Source organism: Protobothrops mucrosquamatus, unplaced genomic scaffold (assembly GCF_001527695.2).
Source record: "Protobothrops mucrosquamatus isolate PMUCROS unplaced genomic scaffold, P.Mucros_1.0 scaffold35, whole genome shotgun sequence".
Lineage (NCBI taxonomy): Eukaryota > Metazoa > Chordata > Lepidosauria > Squamata > Viperidae > Protobothrops > Protobothrops mucrosquamatus.
In genome coordinates this window covers 1,463,233-1,483,318 of record NW_015386419.1, presented here as the reverse complement: position 1 = coordinate 1,483,318, position 20,086 = coordinate 1,463,233, and the positions used below count along the sequence as shown (strand labels likewise).

At 41.2% G+C, this 20,086-nt stretch overlaps 1 protein-coding gene across 1 annotated transcript in view; it reads right to left on the bottom strand.

The window, feature by feature from the left end:
• Positions 1–19,050, bottom strand: part of QSOX1 (quiescin sulfhydryl oxidase 1) — a 76,914-nt gene extending 57,864 nt beyond the window's left edge. Inside the window, exons 1-2 of the mRNA XM_015811270.1 lie at positions 18,740–19,050; positions 1,618–1,718 (exon numbers count right to left, since the gene is read on the bottom strand). Coding sequence (XP_015666756.1) covers positions 1,618–1,718; positions 18,740–19,019 — 381 coding nt within the window. The 5' untranslated portion in view covers positions 19,020–19,050. The remainder of the gene's footprint in view (positions 1–1,617; positions 1,719–18,739) is intronic.
• Positions 19,051–20,086: the final 1,036 nt, after the last annotated feature.

Here is a 20,086-nt window from a genome sequence, read left to right as displayed (position 1 = left end):
TTGGCACAAGAGAAGCGAGCACTCCGTAAAGCCAGAGCTGCAAATGCTGAAGCAACAGTGTCCACATTTCTCTGTTCAGTATGTGGCAGAACATTCCGTGCTAACATCGGTCTAATCAGCCATCTACGGACACACCGTTGATGGCCCACAATCCACAAGATGTCAAGGTCTTCATCGAAATCGATGGACGAACAACAACCTTACCTGTGAATCAAGGACTTTGCTCCTGAGATACTGGGATAGGAGCTTCTGCATGTTCAGTGCAGCTGTGGAGGCAAGCTGGGGATTTTACAGGTGTATTGCCTGGCAGGATTCAGGGCTGGTAGTTAACCCCCACCTTTTGGTGTTGGGCTTTCAACCCCGATGTGCTGGAGGCTGGCTCTAACAAAGCCTAGAAGTTCCTAGTTCTGTGGCAACAGAATTTCAGGGCCAAAACATCTAGGTAGGCATATATCAGACCTCATTTTTATCTCAAAGTGATTAAGAGATCTGCTATGAGCAGATCCAGATGTTCCAGATGTGATGTATAGCCACCTAAAACCTCCTTGAGGCGAAGGGACCAAGTCTAATAGACTTTCCCAAGCACCCAATAGATTCAAATGCTTTCCAGAGAGCTTAAATAGTTTCTCAGATCTCTGGTGGGCTGTTTAGTTCAATACCTGGTGTGCCACTGCAATGGAAGGCAAGCTGGATACTGAACAAGATTAGCCTTAAGGTGCCCCTTTTAAAGCCCTGGGAAACCAAAAATGATATCAGGAGTACCAACAGAGAAAGATAAAACATACTGTAAATCCAACAAAGTATGGTCTTCACTAAAGCAGTAATAAGCTCCTTTTTTCTCTAATTTAGTCAATAACTGTCATCCGTTAGTCCTGTTCAGAGTTTCTAATTCTCTTTTAGGGAAAAAGTCAAGAGAGAAATTTCCCATTTGGCTATTGTAACTAATTGTATAGTTAGTATTTCACTGACAAAATCGCTCAGGTTCATCAAAGTTTTGATTCCTCATAAATAAAGTCTTTAATGATGACTAGGGCACCCTCTAACCCTATTATCTAAGATTCATTTTGGCCTATGAACGGCAAGGCAGTGAACTGTCTTTAGATTGTCTTCTGCTACTTGCAATCTGGATCCATGTCTGTTTCTGGCTGTGGTAAGAGTCACATTTGCACAGTACAAATAATCACTAACCACTAGATAAAAGGGTGGCCACTAACATGTAAGTTAGTGAGATCATTGAAGTGTATAGTGCCAATTTTTCTCTTTTTTTTCCCCCACCAAAAATTCCAGGAAGAAATCATGTAGCCCTTCTGAAGAGTTTGCCATCTAAATTCAGCTACACAAATTTCTAAAGGACACAAAAAGAGGGTTTGGGGATGCTGCAAGTTGCCCCTCCTGAGAGATCAGCAGGTACAAGTGCTTCCAACTTCCTTAAAGAATGTACCAGATGGTATTGTATGCCTCTCTACCAGATTTTGCTATGCTCAGCAATCTAATGCTGGTTCCAAATGGAGCAAAAAGATCTAGATCAACTATTCCTGGGATGCTGGCCTATAACTTCCCAAAATCATGCTGGGTGGAGAGAACAGGAATTGTAACCCTCACCAACAGAATTTTTACCTTCACAGTGGGATAGCTCTTTATTCCAAATTTATAACAGACGTTCTTATTGGAAAAATCAGCACAATCTATAGCTCCCAGCATCACAGCAGGTCTCCAGTCTAGAAGGGAGGAAGACAACAAAAATTCATATTTTTCCAATATATGAAATATTTTTCCAATATGTGAAAACATATAACTGAGTGTTTATAAAACAAATAGATAGGAGAGGAGAGGAGAGAAGAGAGGAGAGAGGAGAGAGNAGAGAGAGAGAGAGATATTTGACATCAAGAGAACAGCAAGCAGAAAAATCTCTGGCTATTAACTAACTCTAGCTTTTCAAATTGAGTAATTCGTATTTTGGCAGTAAAGTCTGCAAAGCTCTATATGACCCCAAAATCATCTTGAATCCCATTCTAATTTAGACAAACTATTTAGACCTTGTTTAAGAAATTACCACTAACTTAGCCATGATGTAATTTCCAATAGATTCTCAAATGAAAGGTGCTATAAAAACTTTGAAGAAAAGGAAAAGGTTTGCCTGGTTGAAAAAGTTATAGCTGGTACAAAATGTAGCTGCAAAGACAGTTATGTGTCTTCGTGTCTTCCTTGATTAGTGCATATTATATCTCTGTTTCACAAGCTATATTGTTTGCCAGTGCACTTCCAGCGCAGTTCAAGATGGCTTATAAAGCCCTTCATGACACAAGGCTGGGTTATCCTTAGGGACCACCACTTTACAATCACTCCTACCCATCCCATTAGGTCCAGCATTAAAAGCGCTTTCCGGGTCCTATCTATTAGGGAATGCCATCTGATAGGACCCATAATGAGAGCTTTTTTTTGCTATGGGGCCTGCTGTTTGGAAGACACATCATTCTCACAAACATTAGATTGGCCCCAACATTGTTGGCCATTTGCAATATCTTAAAAACAAGATTCTATCACCAAGCCTGATTGATTGACCTATAAGCCCTTCATGGCAGGGTTACCATTAAGTCCAGCAATAAAAGTGCCATCAAATCATTTTCAACTCCTAGCTAGGGAGGAGTTGAAAGGCGAACTGGAGCTGTACCTCAGTGTACTCAAAGGTTTTTGACATGAACACTGAGATATCACAGGAAAGCTCCAAGTCACAAACAGCAGGGACATGCTAGGCTTACCATGAAATACTGTGGTCAAGAGGGAAAGAAAAGGGCCACTTTACAAAGGAAAAAGGGAGGAGATATATTGTTATGGAAACCAAACATGGCATTCAACAAGGGTGTGGGAGGGTAAGGAAATAACAACCATGCATCCATTACCACATAAATCAAGGGACTCAGCAAACTTGCATCAGTTCTTATTTGCATGATGATGTCATGATGCATATGGTCATTCTGATGTCATCGTGGCTTTTTATGAATGTTAGTGGAGCCACGCATCACTTTTTTCAGATGAAAGAGAAAAGCTAAAATATGAAAGACCTGGCATGACATGGGATAAAACTGAAGTTTTTAGATAAATTCCTCAAAGTATTTTCATTAAGCTGCATAAAAATCCAGCAATGGAAGTGCCATATACTTTTGTTCTCAGGATAGGAATGTGGACACTATCAATAGCACACACCATGGGAAGCATAAAGTAGGTTTCCTACTAAGCCATCAAAAAAAGAAAAATAACCTAATCTAAGTTGTTATAAAGTGGAACAAAAACCTTAATTGTAAGAGGCAACTGTGTTAATAGGGCTTTGATCTTGATATTATAATAATAATTCTGTCATACCCTTGCAGTGTTTGGTGTTTAGTTTCTGGAAAGTTTCAGCTGAGTTCAAGCTTATTTAAGGTCAAGTAGAGAAATAGGGGGATGGCCTTGAAGGAGGAATTCAATAAATGATCAGGTGAACATGAGCTAAGACTGAACAGATAGGAAAGGATGAGGGGAAAAAAATCAAGACTACCCTATAACTTGATAATTTATGGCAGGGATGTCAGACTCGCAACATCATGTGACATGTCGTGACGTATTGCGACTTTTTTTCCATTACCAGCAATGGGGTGGGTGCAGTTTCAGCATGACGCATCCGGCCTGTGGGCCGGCAGTTTGACACCCCTGCTTTATGGTATAAGGGGAGAGAAAATGTACATAGGCTTTTGTATATCCTATAATAATAATAATAAAAAAGAGTTCCAGCATTTCTTGTATTTATTTCCTGACCTGGTCTACCTTGAAAGACTGACAAGTAGACTGATGACAAAGACAGTCTTAGACGTGCCTCAAATTCATGAGTGTGTCTCAGTGCTTCATGGCTGGACCAGAATGGATGCAGAGGGTGTGGAGGAAATGGAAATAGTGGTGGTGAGAACATGCATAAGGAAGGGAGGGAGATTGTAGAGGGTATAGGAAATGACCTTGAAAGACAGGAGGAAGAGTCACTACAAGGCAACAGTCAGATAAATGGGGCTAGAGCCTGGAGCAGAAACTAATTTGAGAAAACGCCTCAGACAAACAAGCCCTACCTAGTTCACATAAAGATGCTGGCTGTGGGGGGGGAGGAATATGTTCAGACTTGCAAGATTCTGTTACTATAACTACTACAATAAAAGTAGTTCTGATTTATATGGTATTGCTGTCTTAGTCTGATCTACCTTGTGGATCTGGCAGAGGCATAAAGGAAGCATCTTTGGGGAAATTGCCTGAAGTCAACCATGAATGGAAGGATTCCTTGACACAAGGAGAAACAAAAGGAGAAATTATCTTATGCTCATGCAAAGAAGCTGGCTCCAACTCTTTTGTGGGAACAGCCTTATATATACATGTTAGTTGTAGCAGTGGTAAGATTGTGGCTATTTACTGTGGTCCCATGAATTCTATAACCAAAAAGAAAGAAAAATCTCTCATAATTGACTTGGAAGCTGATAAGCTTTAGTGTCCAAATAATTTGAGGCAAAATAGTGATATAGCCCTGAAAAGAGAATACACAATTAAGGGTCAAACCTCTAGAGAAGGGAACAATCTGTTCTTATTGAAAAGGTCCATGACTAAATGGCAGTGGACAAAAACCAGAGGCTGACTGGCCTCAACAGATGCAGGTATAATTGACTGAGCAAAAGATGGTCGGTCTTTGCCATGACCTGATAATGAGTGACATCTCTCAGCCAGTAAAGCTGGCCTGATAATGAGTGACATCTCTCAGCCAGTAAAGCCATTATCAGTACAGGATGACTATCTCTAGCAAAGAGACTCTTTATCCTCTCTAAATGAAGATAATACAAAGGATTCCAAGGTCCTGGGACACTGCTGCACCGAAGAACTGATTAACACCAGGCATGTGATAAAAGGCCTTCTGTTTAAGCCATGTAAGACAAAGTCACAGTTCTTGAGGTGGGCTAGGGATCATATTTCAACTTAAAATGATGTGTTTTCATCACATGATGACTGAACTTTGTAAACTGCATTGCCTGCTAGTTGTAGTTTTTAGCTTGATCCGAATTTACCTGAAAAACCATTTTGCTGTTTTAGAAATATTTAATCAGAAAACCAAGCATGTGTTCTTCTCCCAAAAGGCCATTGTCATGTTTTTGCATAATAAGGATGGGAATGACAATGAGAAGACAGGAATATAGTCGCAAAGATGCCTCAGAGTTCTGATTATGAATAGTCCAAAATTATCTAAAAGCCACCAGGTTGAGGAAAGTTGGACTATGAGATTAAATCCCAAGATCAACATATGGAATGTGATAAAGGATACAGATATTTCTTCCCATAGATCCAAAAGCAGCCAATAACTATTTTCTACAGAACATATTCCTGTTTTTCCATTTTGCCACTGATTCAGCAGGATCTTAGCAAAATCCTTTCATCTCCTCTTCCCCATATGGAAAATTTCAGTAATCAGAATACTGTTAAAACGTCTCCTGGTTAAAATAATTACATTTGCTTCCTGACATGTTAAGTGTTCTTTCTAGAAATAAGAGTACAAATCTGCTCTGTGTCTTTAGAAATGAAGCAGCATACTGGGAGTTCTCAATTTACAACCGTTCGTTTAGTGACCATTTGAAGTTACAACCACACTGAAAAAAATGATTTATGACCGTTTCATACTTATGACAGCTGCAGTTTCCCTGGGCCATGTGATCATATTTTGCGACCTTCTGACAAGCAAAATGAATGGGGAAACCAGATTCACTTAACAACTGTTTTACTAATTTAACAATTGTGGTGAATCATTTAACAACTGTGTCAAGAAAGGTTGTAAAATGGGGCAAAGCTCATTTAACAAATGTCTCACTTAGCAACATGAATTTTGGGCGCAACTGTGATCATAAGTCGAGGACTAACTATATAAACTGAAGAAATAGGCAGAGAAGCAAGAGAATGGGTAGGAGGGAAATCAGACGAACACAATTTATAGAGCAGCTGTTCTGCTCTGTGTCTTGTAGTTGGGGAAGGGAGGGCAAGGGAGACTACCCCTCCAATTCCCTTTGAACCTTTGATTTTTCTAGAGGGTTATGGACCTGTTTCAGGTTTGCAAATTCTGGAAACCATAGCTTAAAAGTCCCTTGAAATCCATCATATAAGGAAGAGGGACAAAGAACCAGTGAAACACTGAATGAAAACAGCTGTTTAAAGATCAAGGCAAATGATGGGATCTACTATGGACCATTCATTTTATTTCCCCTATCTTGATCCAATAGCTTCCTGTCACTCCATAGCCTGTAGTTCCACACAAGAAACAGAAGATGGGGAATAAAAGATCTAACAAAGGCATGTATTTGAATATAAAATATAGAACTTTACAAGTTATGCTTTTATGGAACATTTGCAACCTCCACACTCACCACGTGGAAGGATTTACAACTCTGTAAGAAAGACCTAAGCTAACCTTTTTCTTCAGGTCTTGGTCTTCCCTTGTCGACTACTACACCCATTATTGTAATTTTGTATGACATTGGTTGGAAAGTATGGAACCTACAATCCAACACAATGAAGAATGAAAAGACAGATGAATGCTGGCTTAGGTACTAATTACTTCCTGATTTCTAGGCACAAAGCAATAATTGTTCCACATGGGGGGAAAAACACAAATTAACTTCGGTGGGAAGGTTTAAGAAAATGTCATTCTGTCCAGTCAACCATTTGAAAGACATTTTGGCAGAAATCTTGCAGCAAGTTAATCTATGGACTTAGGACTGTATTTTTCCCGGATCATAAGCAAAAGCTACAAATGTTCTCCCACACAGAAGTTTCCTGCTCACATAAATTATTATTATATATAAATAATACAGTGCAATTTGGAGAAGTTGTTCAGTATAACACTGGGCTATGATTTGTTTACAGTATTGTATTGTATTGTTGATTATATTATGATTTGTTCTCAGAGAGTTCTTTTTTCATTTTCATAAAAACCCTACGAGGTAAGTTAGATAGAAAGAAATTTCCTAGTGCAAAATAAGCTACTGTACTCCATAATTGTTCGGGGCGGCTCCAGGTTTCCTCAGCATTTTGTCTTCTGCAGTATACATGTTATCTTGGGTACAGTACAGGTAGTCCTTGACTTACAACAGATCATTTAGTGACCATTCAAAGTTACAATGGTACTGAAAAGTTGTTACTAACTTAACAACTGCAGTGATTCACTTAACACTGTGGCAAGAAAGGTGGGGAAATGGGCAAAACTTACTTAGCAACATAAATTTTGTGCTCAATTGTGGTTATAAGTCAAGGACTAGGTGTATGATGTGACCAGTGTTAAGGAAGACCAGATCGTGTAAGTGGCATCTAACACAAAGCTTCAGCATTAGGCAAGCTAGCCAGTTTGGTGTTGTGATTAAGGCACCAGCATAGAAACTGGAAGACTGTGAGTTCGAGTCCTGCCTTACAACAAAGCCAGCTGGATGACCTTGGGCCAGTCATTCTCACCCAGCCTTAGGAAACTGGTCAAAAATCTTGCCAGGGAAACTGCAGGGACCAGATCAAGCGGTCATCAGGACTCAAAAACAGACTTGAAGGCACAAAAGAATTGGTATAACTACCTCACAGAGCAACGCATTTTGCCTGCCAAGTTTGAGTTTTAAGCTTTCACTGCAAATGTCTTCAAAAAGCCTTGCCTTTAGTAGACTCAAATCAGGTTTTCCACAGCCTATGCTTGGGAAAGAGACACTCAACCAGCAAGCTATTTTTAAACAAATGCTCTATATTAATTATTTTTATTTTCACATGAAATGCACATAAGGGAGACTTGGCAAGCTACAGTACTCTTTCCATTGCATCTGCATAGATTTTGCTTTAAAAGATGTTTTGCCATGGTCAACTCTTGCGAGAGTGGAATATTTCCAACTCCTACATATGAACCATCCCAAGAAATTCCCAAATAGGTTGTTAAAAACAAAAACAAGGAAACTGTCTCCGCTGTTAGGAGTGAAATGGGATCAGAGGGAGAACAAAATTGCAACTACAAGAGAAAAGAGTGTGTGGTGCAGAACGTGACTGCCTCAAGAGCCAAGACTTTCCTGAACAGAGCCAAGGAATGAGTTTTAAGGCGTTAAGTCGGAACCTTGACTGTCCTGTTTGCTGGCAAGGAAAATCCCTTAAAGGGAGGCAATTGAATATACTTGCTCAATTTTACTTTCCAATTTATGCCTAATTTATTTCCTCTCCCAAGCTAGTATTCTTTCCAAAAATGCAGACGACACAGATTTACAATGCACAACCTTTTTTTAAATCTGTTATCTAAAAGTTGCATTAGATCACTTGAGTTTGCTATTGTAGTGAGATCTAAACCTCATCTAACAGGGATGATATACTGTGCTACAAATGTTTTAACATAATTGAGGAGGAGGAGGAAGATTCCATGATTATTTCCTCTCCAGAGGTTAATGTCAGATCAGAAAACATATAAAAAGGAAATATATTTATCCCTTAATAACTCTGGCTCTAAAAACATGTAATGCTTTTTTTCCATACATTTGTTTCATTTTTTTTCTCATCCCAGGCATAATGTATCATTATAGCCTCTTATAATAGCACAAGGCAGCATACAGTATTCCAGAGAGTAAATACAGTTATCACATAAAAGAAAAAGGTTTCTTCCTCATTTCCACCACAAAATATATTTGGCAGATAATGTGGCACACTTACATTTGGGCAATTTTCCATTCTACCTGTGGAGCTGAGAGCGCTAAACAAAGATGCATCCTAAATATAGAAGTCTCTCTAGCAGTTCCTTCTCAGTCTTGGAACTAAAAGAAAATCTGGCTATCATCTCAAATAAATTGGGGTTTTAGACAGATAAGGATAGGAACTGGGCTTTATCCTGGAAGCCAACATTTTTTTTTCTTAATCCACTTAGTTTAGACCAGGGGTAGGCAACCTTGGCTCTTTTATGACTCGTGGACTTCAACTCCCAGAATTCCTGAGCCAGCCATGCTGGCTCAGGAATTCTGGGAGTTGAAGTCCACGAGTCATAAAAGAGCCAAGGTTGCCTACCCCTGGTTTAGACTCTTCTTTTTAATCTATGTAAGCGAAAGAAAATGTGGCACTGAAAATTAGGAATTTCCTACTGACCAAATTTGGATGCCCACCAGTTTGAATACTAGCTTCTGTGACAAATGGACATGCTGGAAGAAGCATTTATAAAGTGTATAAATGACTTGGCCTATGTTGGTTTTATAGCAGCACATTATAAACCTGTCCAAATTCCGCAGCCATTTTCAGGCTTAAATTTATAATCTGGTTTGAGCACTAATATTCTACTTCTGCAGCACAATGGAGGGCAGTTCACTACAGACACAGCCTAAGCCAGTGGTGGTGAACCTATGACACGCATGCCAAGGCGGCACTCAGGGCCCTCTCTGTGGGCATGTGTGCCATTGCCCCAGTCCTGCCTCCCACCGCGGCCCCCTCCTCACCAGCAGCTCCCCTGGAGCGTCGCCCCCGAGCATGGCCCACGTGGAGCAGAGCAGCCAAGGACATGGCAGCCAGGCAGTGGGAACAAGATTCCACCCTTGTTCCCCGTCGCACACAGTTGATGCTGTGGGGCACAGGCGGAGGGTCTGGCCGCCATGGCACTGCTGGACCGCCTGGGTGATCGGTGGGCCATGGAGGCAGTGACTGGCCCTGTGGGCGGGCAGGGGCGGGGCAGATGGGAGGGCAGAAGCGGGGGCAGGGCAGATGGGGGATGTGGGCAGGGCTGGTTTTGGGGCACTTGGTCTCTAAAAGGTTCGCCATCACTGGCCTAAGCCCTTATAGCAAAATGAAAAGGAAATTTATTATCAGACCTTATTATCAACAGTCATAAGTGCTGCTGGGTCAGGTGAGGTGCCCGAGGCTTCACAGAGCAGTTGCAATTTTGTGCTGTCCTGCAGCATTCTCCCAATTCAGGTGCAGCCTGTGCCGGGCCTCCCAGAGCCTTCCCCATCCTCCTGTGGCACCTCCCCACTCCTTATTTGTGGCTCCCTCTGCTCAACAACCTGTGATCCTCAATTAATGATGGCAACCAGGAGTGCCAGGCTTGTGACTGCTAAGTGCTGCAGTCATGTGATGTCTTACTTACTGACCAAAATTCCAGTTTCAATTGTGGTTGTAAGTTGAGGACTACCTGTAGCTAGCAAAAGGATTCAGACTGTCCTATCTACAGTAATACGTTAGCAAAACAATTATCAGTGTTTTTGGGAGATAATTTTGACATGGACATGCCCAAAGTTATAATAATATAGAAATAAAGATGATAATAATAAAACAAGGAAGATTAAGAGAAGCACTGGAAATAATATAGCAGCAAATAACAGCCATAGCCAAGAAGATCAGCAGATAGGAGGCTTAAATAGCAAATTATTATAGGGTAGAATCTCCAGTTTTAATTCATTCAGAAATGTTTCTAGCAATCCATCAATGGGGAGACTGCAGTAAATCAATCAATACCTAACAAAGAAGAAACGGTGCCATTCTGGGCGCAGATATGGGTCAACCTAAAGAAATACAGCAAGAATGCAGCTTGACTAAAGGAAACATACAATATAAGTAAAAAAGAAACCAAAATGAAAGAATTTGTAATAACAGCAGAAATGGTGGACAAAAGGGCAGGAATATCAGGAATTGGTCAGCTCCAGGTGAAGATGAACTGCTGGTTTTGGGCTGAAATATCTGACTGTTCTACATCCACTCATTGTGAAGCATTTAATAACATACTGGAAGGAGGTAAAACTGAAGAGTGGTTTATCATCTGGCAAAATCCATCTGATAATGAAAAATCTAGCAAAGGGCACTCAGGCAACTATAGACCAATTACCTGTTCACCAACAAGTTTCAAATTGCTAACTGGTGTGGTAACTGATGCAGTTCAGCAGCATTTAGTTGAAAACAAGCTCTTTAATATCTAAGCAGAAATGAAACAGCCCCAAAAGCCAAGGAACAAACAACCAGCTCCTAACTGACAAGATGATTTTGAAAAATTGCAGGAGAAGGAAGACCAACTTGAATGCAACATGGATTGACTACAAGAAGGCATTCAACTCCCTGGCACATGACTGGATAATCGAGTGCCTAGAAGGAGTCAGTTGAAACGTCAGAAGCTTTATGCAAAGACTGATACTACAATGGAAGACTTAGGTCAGTGGTGGCGAACCTATGGCACAGGTGCCAGAGGTGGCACGCAGAGTCCTCTTTGTGGGCACGCACGCCGTCGCCCCAGTCCTAGGCCTTCAGCTGGGTTTTATAAAACCTTTTTGCTTTAGGCCTCCACCACCATGTGCAAAAAAAAAAAAGTTCAATCAGTCAATTTCAACTTCTCGCAGGGAAAAAAAAGATCTTGCAAAGTTGGAATTGATTGATTGAACTTTTTAGTCCCACCCAGTCTGCCGTTATCACCGCAGCCACGCCCAGCCAATGGGCCACACCCACCTGGCACCCAACAATGTATAAGTGGGTTTTGGGCTGCAGTTTGGGCACTTGGTCTCTAAAAATTTCACCATCACTGACCTAGGTGCTGGTCAATGATGATAAATTGAGAGAGCTTAATATCAAGAGAGGAATCGTTCAAGGAGATTCACTATCACCACTACTGCTTGTCACTGCAGTGGTTCCTCTATCTACAATACTGAATAACTCAGATCATGGCTCTCAAATATGAAAAACATCTGCAAGGTTATCTCACTTCCTTTAATGGATGATCTGAAGCTATATGGAAAAACACCATCTGAAATAGCATCACTGCTCAACGCTGTCCATATATAACAGTCAAGATGTTGCAATGGAGTTTGGATTGAACAAATGTGCCATGTGCAGCAATGAACAGGGGAAAATAGTGAAAACTGAAGGAATCAAGATGCCCTATGGAAATAAAATAAAAAATATAATGAAGACAATCACTACAAATACCTGGGCATCCTTCAAGCTGACAACATCAAGCATACAGAAATCAAGGAAAAAGTCAAAAGGGAATAGATCAAGAGAGTGAAGAAGATCTTAAAAGCCCCAAATCAGTGTACTTTACCATCAAGGCAATTAACACCTGGGCAATTACAGTCATTAGATACACAGCTGTGATATGTACTGGACTCAAGCAGGACTAAAATCCCTTGATAGGAAGACAGAAAAATAATGACAATAAATCATGCCCTTCATTCTCACAGCAATATTGACAGACTCTACTTACCAAGAAAAATAGGTGGGCATGGAATGTTGCAAGCACATCATACAAAAAAGGGCATTGGTAGAATATCTGAAGGACGGTGAAGAAGATGCACTGAAGCTAGTATATCAGGAAGGTTTATTGAATATTAGAGAGGCCAAACTTGCCTACAAGAAAGACCAAATGAAGAATCGAAGAGACATGGGAAGACAAAGAATTACATGTTCAGTACATTAAAAAAAATAGCAGCAGATAATAACAGGACCTGGCAATGGCTAAGAGCAGGGAAGTTGAAGAAAGAGACAGACAGGCTAATTCTGGCTGCACAAGGTCAAGGCTTAAGAACAAATGGATACAAAGCCAGAATTAAGAAGACAATAACAGAGAGAAAATGCCATCTTTGAAAGAAGTTGAAGAAATAATGGACTTCCTGGTTAGCTGCTGCAAGAAGATTGCACAGACTGATTACAAACAACAGCATGACAAAGTAGCAACAATGGTGTATGGAAGATCTGCAAGAAATACCATTTGCCTGCAAGTAAGAATTGGTGGGATCATAAAATAAAGAAAGTCATAGAAAATGAAGAAGCTAAAGTGCTCTGGGACTTTAGAATTCAAATAGCCATATTATACCCCAGACTTAACCATTATCAATAAGAAAGACAAAAAGTGTGAATAGTGGATGTGGCAATACCTGGAGACAGCAGAATAGAAGAAAAAGAAATGGAGGGGGGGAAATCACAGAATACAAGAGCCTGCAAACAGAAGTAGAACAACTGTGGCTAAAGAAAACACAATGCGTTGTTACCAATAGTACCATCAGTCAATTGCAAAAGATAGCTTTACTCGGAACAGCTTACATCCTGCAACAATACCATCAATACCATCGAACGCCAACACCAACATGGGAAGAATTCAATAGGTGGATAAAAATGCCAAATCCAGTTTGAATATCTGCCTGACTGTGCAATGAACCATTAAAAAAGGAAAAAGAGAAGGAGAAGAAACCATGAAGAAAAAGAGAAAAATGAATGGAATCATTCCTGATCAAGTGGATTTCTAAGTTTGCTACTTAGAATTCTTGCTCAAGAAGTAGAATCTATAAACATAAGAACTTTATTAAACCAAAACTTTACTAAATTAAATTAGACAGCAGTTTAAATATTAGACAATCCTCTGCCACATTCAAGTTGCAGATCTTGCAACAAAAATATAATGGTTTTGTTTTGATTACATTTCCAGCACTCTCTTGAACTTTACTGTCAGTAGGATCTATTGACCTAATATATAGTTCCAAGAGGTTATCTTATTTGCCTGAAAAAATGAGGGTTTTCCCCCAGCTTTTGCCTGGGAGGAGATTGTCAGGTTCAGCCTAAGAATGATGTAAAAAAATCCAGTCAAAGTTCAGTTCCTTATTTACTCATACCACCTAGACAGAATGTTGTCAGAGTAAACTTATACTACTCTAACCTAAAGTATATATCCTGGGAGATTCTAGAGAGTGGCTATCCTAAATCCCTTCCTCTTCCCATGATCCAGATCCGGATTGTGTTGGCTCTTGTCTCGTTTCCTTCTTAGAAGGTACTCCCTCCTCCCTGGGAACCTGTAGTCCACGGGTGTCAAACATATTGCAACTTTTTTTGCATTGCCAGAGCTGGGGTAGGTGTGGCCTCTGCATGATGCAACCAGCCCGCAGGCCGGCAGTTTGACACCCCTGCTGTAGTCTATCACAGACATATATTTTTTGCTGAGCAAATCATTGAGCAAATAACAAACAAAAGAATTAAAGTGCCAACAACTACAAGCAGGGTTGCTTAAAAGAGTTGCATTGTAGTGCCTTTAATGTCTATCCTGAAGATGATCCCTTCCTTGGAAGTGACCTCTTACTTGTTAAATGTAATCCTTCTTGAAAGAACAGACTAGGGCTTCTCTCTCTCTTTTCTTCTCCATTCAATTACACCTTCCTTTAATCTCTTCTTATTCAATTTTCTTCCCACTTTTCTATTTCATTCTCCTCTCAGTGCAGGTACAACTTTCCCTTAGCACAACATCTTCTTGATTTTTTCCCTTTGTTGTTGTTTCTCTGGTATGGAGGATGCATGTGTGTTTCTGTCTGTGTATGTGTGCGCGCACAGGCATGACCACTTGTATGATAATGGGGAAATTGGGAGTCAACTTTAAACTGGTACAGAATGCAGCTGCATGGGTTGTAAATAGCATTGGCTATTCAGCACACATAACATTATTGCTTTGCTTTGGTTACCAGTGTCTTTTCAAGTGCAATTCAAGGTGATGGTTGTCAATTTTAAAGCCCTCCATGGTTTGGGAGCAGGTTACCTAAAGGACTGTCTTTTTCCAACAGTTTGTATCTGGTCCAATCTGGTCTGGTAGGATGGGCATACTCCAGGTAGGTAACCAGATGTGTGTACCTTTTCTCCTGCAATCGGGATGGCCTTGACCCTGTTGGCGTTTCAGAAGGCCTTGAGATCCTGGCTATGTATCCAGGCCTGGGGTCCTGAGTCTGTGAAGGGCCCAGTTCCTGGTTATGCTGACAGGAACAGATTACAATATCTCTTGGTTGCTCTTTGTATTTATTTTTTTCCTGTATTGTGTTTTGATTGTTTATATGAGTGTTCACTGTCCAGAGTTTGAAATGGGCTCAACATACTGAATAAATAAATAAAAATACAGTACACTCTTATGCAGGAATATATTGTAAAGAATATATATTTTTATTGCAAAGATGCTTAGAAAAATAACATCTTCACAACATCATATACCTAATGCTGAACTGATATAAAGTCTATCCTTATTCATATCATGCTTGCACAAAAATTATCAGTTGATACTGGAAGATGCTATCTAACAGAAATTGTTAATCATTTTTTGCTCATGGCCCCCTCATTCACTTCTGAAGACTCTCTCCATCTGCACTACACACCAATCAAACAAGGGTTCCCCAAAGTAGTTAATACTGACCCCCAAGAATCAATTAAATTATCCATAATTGTGTTTGTTATAGTTGGTTGAACAGTCAGCCAGACATTTATATTGGCTTTGGCGTTTTAATTCATTTATCAAGTCCTTCCCAAAGGCCTGGGATGGGCAGAAGTTGTTTAATGGTACTAAAGGTATCATTGCAGGATGTAAGCTCCTCAAAGTAAACCTGCCTTTTGCAACTGACTGATGGTAATTTTGTCAATGCCAATGGTGTAGAAGTGGTGCTCCAGTTGCTTTGGGATTGTTATTGTTATTATAACTTGTTATAAGTTATTATAACTTATTAGTTAAAATGCTATTTTTAAATTATGTTCACATAATAAATGTTTGGGAGTTGATGAACAACATGAAACTTCATAAAGGGGTCAATGAGCTCATGAGTTTGGGAATCCTTGATTTAAACTGTATCATATATACACTGTGGTCCTTTAGAAACATGTTATGACCCTCTGGGGGCCACGTGGCCCAGGCTGAGAACCACTGCTATATGTCAGACTAGGGAGTGACTTCTGATAGATAGGTGCAGTTGAGAGAGTATGACTGTCTTCTAATAAGGTACAATCTATCACTCAACACTAGTCTACATTGCTGCTTTAGGTGCCACATTAAAGAAAAAGAGAGAAACAGCCAGGCCTGCAAGGTTCTTTTCCATTGTCAATATCTTCCACATTTTTTGCTTGCAAGTCATTACCTAGTTTTGCTTGTACCGAGTTCTCTTTACTAAAGCTGATTAGCAAAGATATGGTTATCAGTCCAGCTCCCCAGCATGGCCTCTTGCATCCCCCATGGTTGTTATGCAAATAACACACGTAAATGTTAAACTTACTGTTTCTTACTTCTCTGCTCATTTCCTTCTGTCCAGAGAAAAAGGAAGGGCATCCGTGACAAGTGCGTTTGTGCTCAAAGCATATCACAATGAGATTATCATTCTTGCTATTTTTATCTTTAGATTGCAACAGGCAAGGAGCACTCTGTTATCTGCCCAAAACTGCCTAATGAAGACAGAGCAGAGTTGAGTTTTGAGTGCAAGGGTTGTTTATACTGATTTGTTCACCCAGTTGCCAAATTGTCACAGAACAATGGCTGACTAGCATAAAAGTAGATACAATAAGAATTGAGCCATGATTCCGTTCTATGGTTCCAAGCTAAATTTAGCCTTATGAACTGAGATACACCTACCTATTCTGAAAGACAGATGGGAATGAAGAGTCCCAGAATTGTTGGGAGTCAGGTCACATATATTTAACAAATAATAATTCCCATAAATTGGCCTGAAGGTTCCAAAATAAAATCCTTCAGAAGTATTATTGAACATTCAGAAGTATTATTGAACACAAACAGAAGTATTATTGAACACAAACACTTATAGCAGCCAGTCTGTTAAAAGGAATACTGATCCATCAAGGGATTTTTTTTTAAAAAAAAACCTTCTACCTCTCCTTTTGAATTAGAATAAAAGAAAAATAATTTAAAAACACCAGGATACAAAGGAACAAGAGGCTCATTGCAATCCTAAAGCCAAGGGTTAATGAAATAGATTGGCACTAAAATGGACATTTACTGCTGAAGCTTATTAAAGGCACCACAAAGGATGCCTAAGGAAAAAGAGTGGGAATATTTGTTCCAGAGATATAAAAATAGTAACAGTAATAACAAAGACATTTGGTCATAATTGAAAAAGTAATGAAAATGACAGTTGGTGGTAAATGTTCATACAGAACTCTAAAAGAGAAATTATGACAGGATTACACAAACGTATCCATTAATAGAGAGTAATAACTGTGAAGATTAGCTGTAAAGCACTAACATGCCTGCAGCTGAGAAGCAAAACAGATTTAAATTGCGGTTCTTGTTCTTTTAAGCAAAACAGAGATGAAACAATTGTTCGACTGTGATATTCAATAATGCACAGACGGTTCAGGGCACCCTCACAGAATCCATGCAGTCAGAAGAAACTGTGCATGTCTTTTGTAATTTACCCCAGCTAGAAAATGTCAGGGTTTCACAGGTTGTGTGTTTAGCACGTGCAGGTAGTACTTGACTTATAATAGTTCATTTAGTCACTGTCTGAAGTTACAACATCACTGAAAAAAGTGAATTATGACTGTCTTTCACACTTACAACCTGTTGCAGCACCCCCATGGTGATATGATCAAAACCCGGATGCTTGGCAACTGACTCATTTATGACGGTTGCAGTGTTTGGGATGATGTGATCACCTTTTGCAACCTTTTGACAAGCAAAATCAAAAGGGAAGCCGGATTCACTTAACTACTGTGTTACTAACCTAACAGCTGCATTGATTCACTTAACAACTGTGGCAGGAAAGGTCACAAAATGGTGCAAAATTCCTTTTAACAACTGTCTCACTGAGCAACATAAATTTGGGGGTCAACTGTGGTCGCAAGTCAAGGACTACCTGTACCTAGAGGCATCCTTCTAACCAGACACCCTCCAGATATTTGAACTACTGTACACAGCAGACAATGTACTGGTGTTAGAAACAGCAGGCAAGGCTTTAAAACTGTATTTACTTAACAGGAATGAACTGGTACAGCAAGTATAGTCAGTACAACAAGACAAATCTAAATACACCGTTTAATGATTTAATATAAGCCTACTGGAGTGAGGAAAGTAATTGGCAGAGAGAGAGCAGTATAGGACAGAGACAAATATATAGCAGTATAGGACAAATGCAGCTTATAAGTGGAGGGGACTTGTAGAACAAAGTTCTTTGCAGGTGGAGGAACAATTAGAAAGAAAGGCCACCCTTTTTAGTTCTTCCTCACAGTTTCAGGGATTTTTATCTGCATCTGGAAATAGCTAGGAATTTAATCCTCTCTCCCCATACTCCTCTAATGTAAAGCCCAAACTATGCCTAGAAAGAAGAAGAAGAAGAAGAAGAAGAAGAAGAAGAAGAAGAAGAAGAAGAAGAAGAAGAAGAAGAAGAAGAAGAAGAAGAAGAAGAAGAAGAAGAAGAAGAAGAANAAGAAAACGCTATTAGGTTTGCTCCACAGGAAATACAGTGAAAAGTACACCAAGGGAACTTCTGAATTCTCTGTTCCTGCATTGACTGCAGCTTTTATAATCCAAGGAGCCTGGTGAGTCATGTTTGGGAATTACGGACGTTGTAATACAGTGCACTGGGAGGCACCTGGCTGGGAAAGGCTGCGTTTCACAAACAGGCAAAAGAAAACGTGATTAAAAAAAAAAAAAAGCAAGCTAACGCCGAGAAAAAGAGCACCTAGGACAAAATCCTGTTCCGGGAAGCGGCTGCAATTCAGCTCACTGAGAATGGGAGCAGCGGCTGGTTTCGTTAACCAGGATTTAATTTCGGACTTACTCTACCGCCAGCTGCGGGCAACCTGCGAAGCCAGGACCAGCCGAGAGGGCATCTCTTGAACTGGCGCAACCTGGAGTCCCCTCCCGGGCGCACACCTGCTCGGGAGCGGAGCCGGGAGTAGCGAAGGGGATCAGGCGGATCCCCGCGCGGGCACTTGTTGGCTTTCGGCCACGGGCGGCTGCTCCACTTACCTTTCGTGTCGTTGGCCAGCCCCTTCCAAATCGGGGCGAAGGCTTTGCAGTGGCCGCACCAGGAGGCGTAAAACTCGACCACCCAGGCGCCAGTGGAGTTAAAGATGCGGCGTTCCAGCGTCCTGGTCTCCAGCTGCACCAGCAGGTCACCGGGCGAGTAGAGGCCGAGGCTCTGCGCCCCGGGGACCTGCACCAACAGCAAGAAGGCGACCGCCCGGACCAGGCAAGCGGCGGGCGGCATCTGATGCCGCGGTCCGGCACCGGAGAGCCGCCTGGGCATCGCGCTTAAGCCGCCACTGGGAAGCTACGACGAGAAATGCGCCCGATGCTCCGCGCCGGGCTGGAAAGTCACTCGGCCTCGCGCGGGTGGAGCTGGAGGCGGAGCGGGAGCGCTTCCCTTCCCCAAACCGAAAGGGGAGGTTCCGCCCCCAGCGCCCCGCACGTGGGGCTCTGGGTTGCCATCAGGCGCCTCCTCCGTGCGGAAGGAACCAGGGGGGGCTCCGCAAAGCGGGGAGGGGGGTGGGAAGAAGATCCTCATCCGCGGGAGTTGAGTTCCAGTAAAGCAGCCGCCAGACCAGGATTTCCAGCGGAGATTGAAAAGAATGCGGAAGCGGCTGAAGAAGTGAGGCGCCCGGAGACTGCTCTAGATTGTGGTCAAAATGCGATCCCACGATGCCATCGGTTCGGTTTTGCAACAGGCCAACATTCCAAGGCTGACCCGCTTTTTCGAGCGGGACCAACGTAATTAAAGCCATTCCCGATTCCTGGATTGCAAAGAGCCAAAGAGCTGTAATTAAAGACGTTTTTCCCTGGTAGCAATATTATGCAAATAGCTAGCTAAATAATTTTAAACTGTACGAGAGCGTTATGATTCAGTGCACCATCCTTGCATTTGCAAGGGGGACATGATAGCAGTGTTCCAATATCTCAGGGGCTGCCCCAAAGAAGAAGGAGTCAAGCTATTCTCCAAAGCGCCTGAAGGCAGGACAAGAAGCAACGGGTGAAAACTAAGCAAGGAGAGAAGCAACCTAGAACTAAGGAGAAACTTCCTGACAGTTAGAACAATTAACCAGTGGAACAACCTGCCTCCAGAAGCGGTGAATGCGCCAACACTGGAAGTTTTAAAGAAGAGACTGGACAGCCATTTGTCTGAAATGGTATAGGGTTTCCTGCCTGAGCAGGGGGTTGGACTGGATGACCTCCAAGGTCCCTTCCAACTTTACTATTATTATTATTATTATTACCTCTGAAGTCTTTATATTCTGAGAAAAGAGGAAGCTTTGTTAGCCTGATAGGAAAGTGAATGAGTGGAGAGTGAAGTATAAGAAAGCATGTATACTCTGAAAA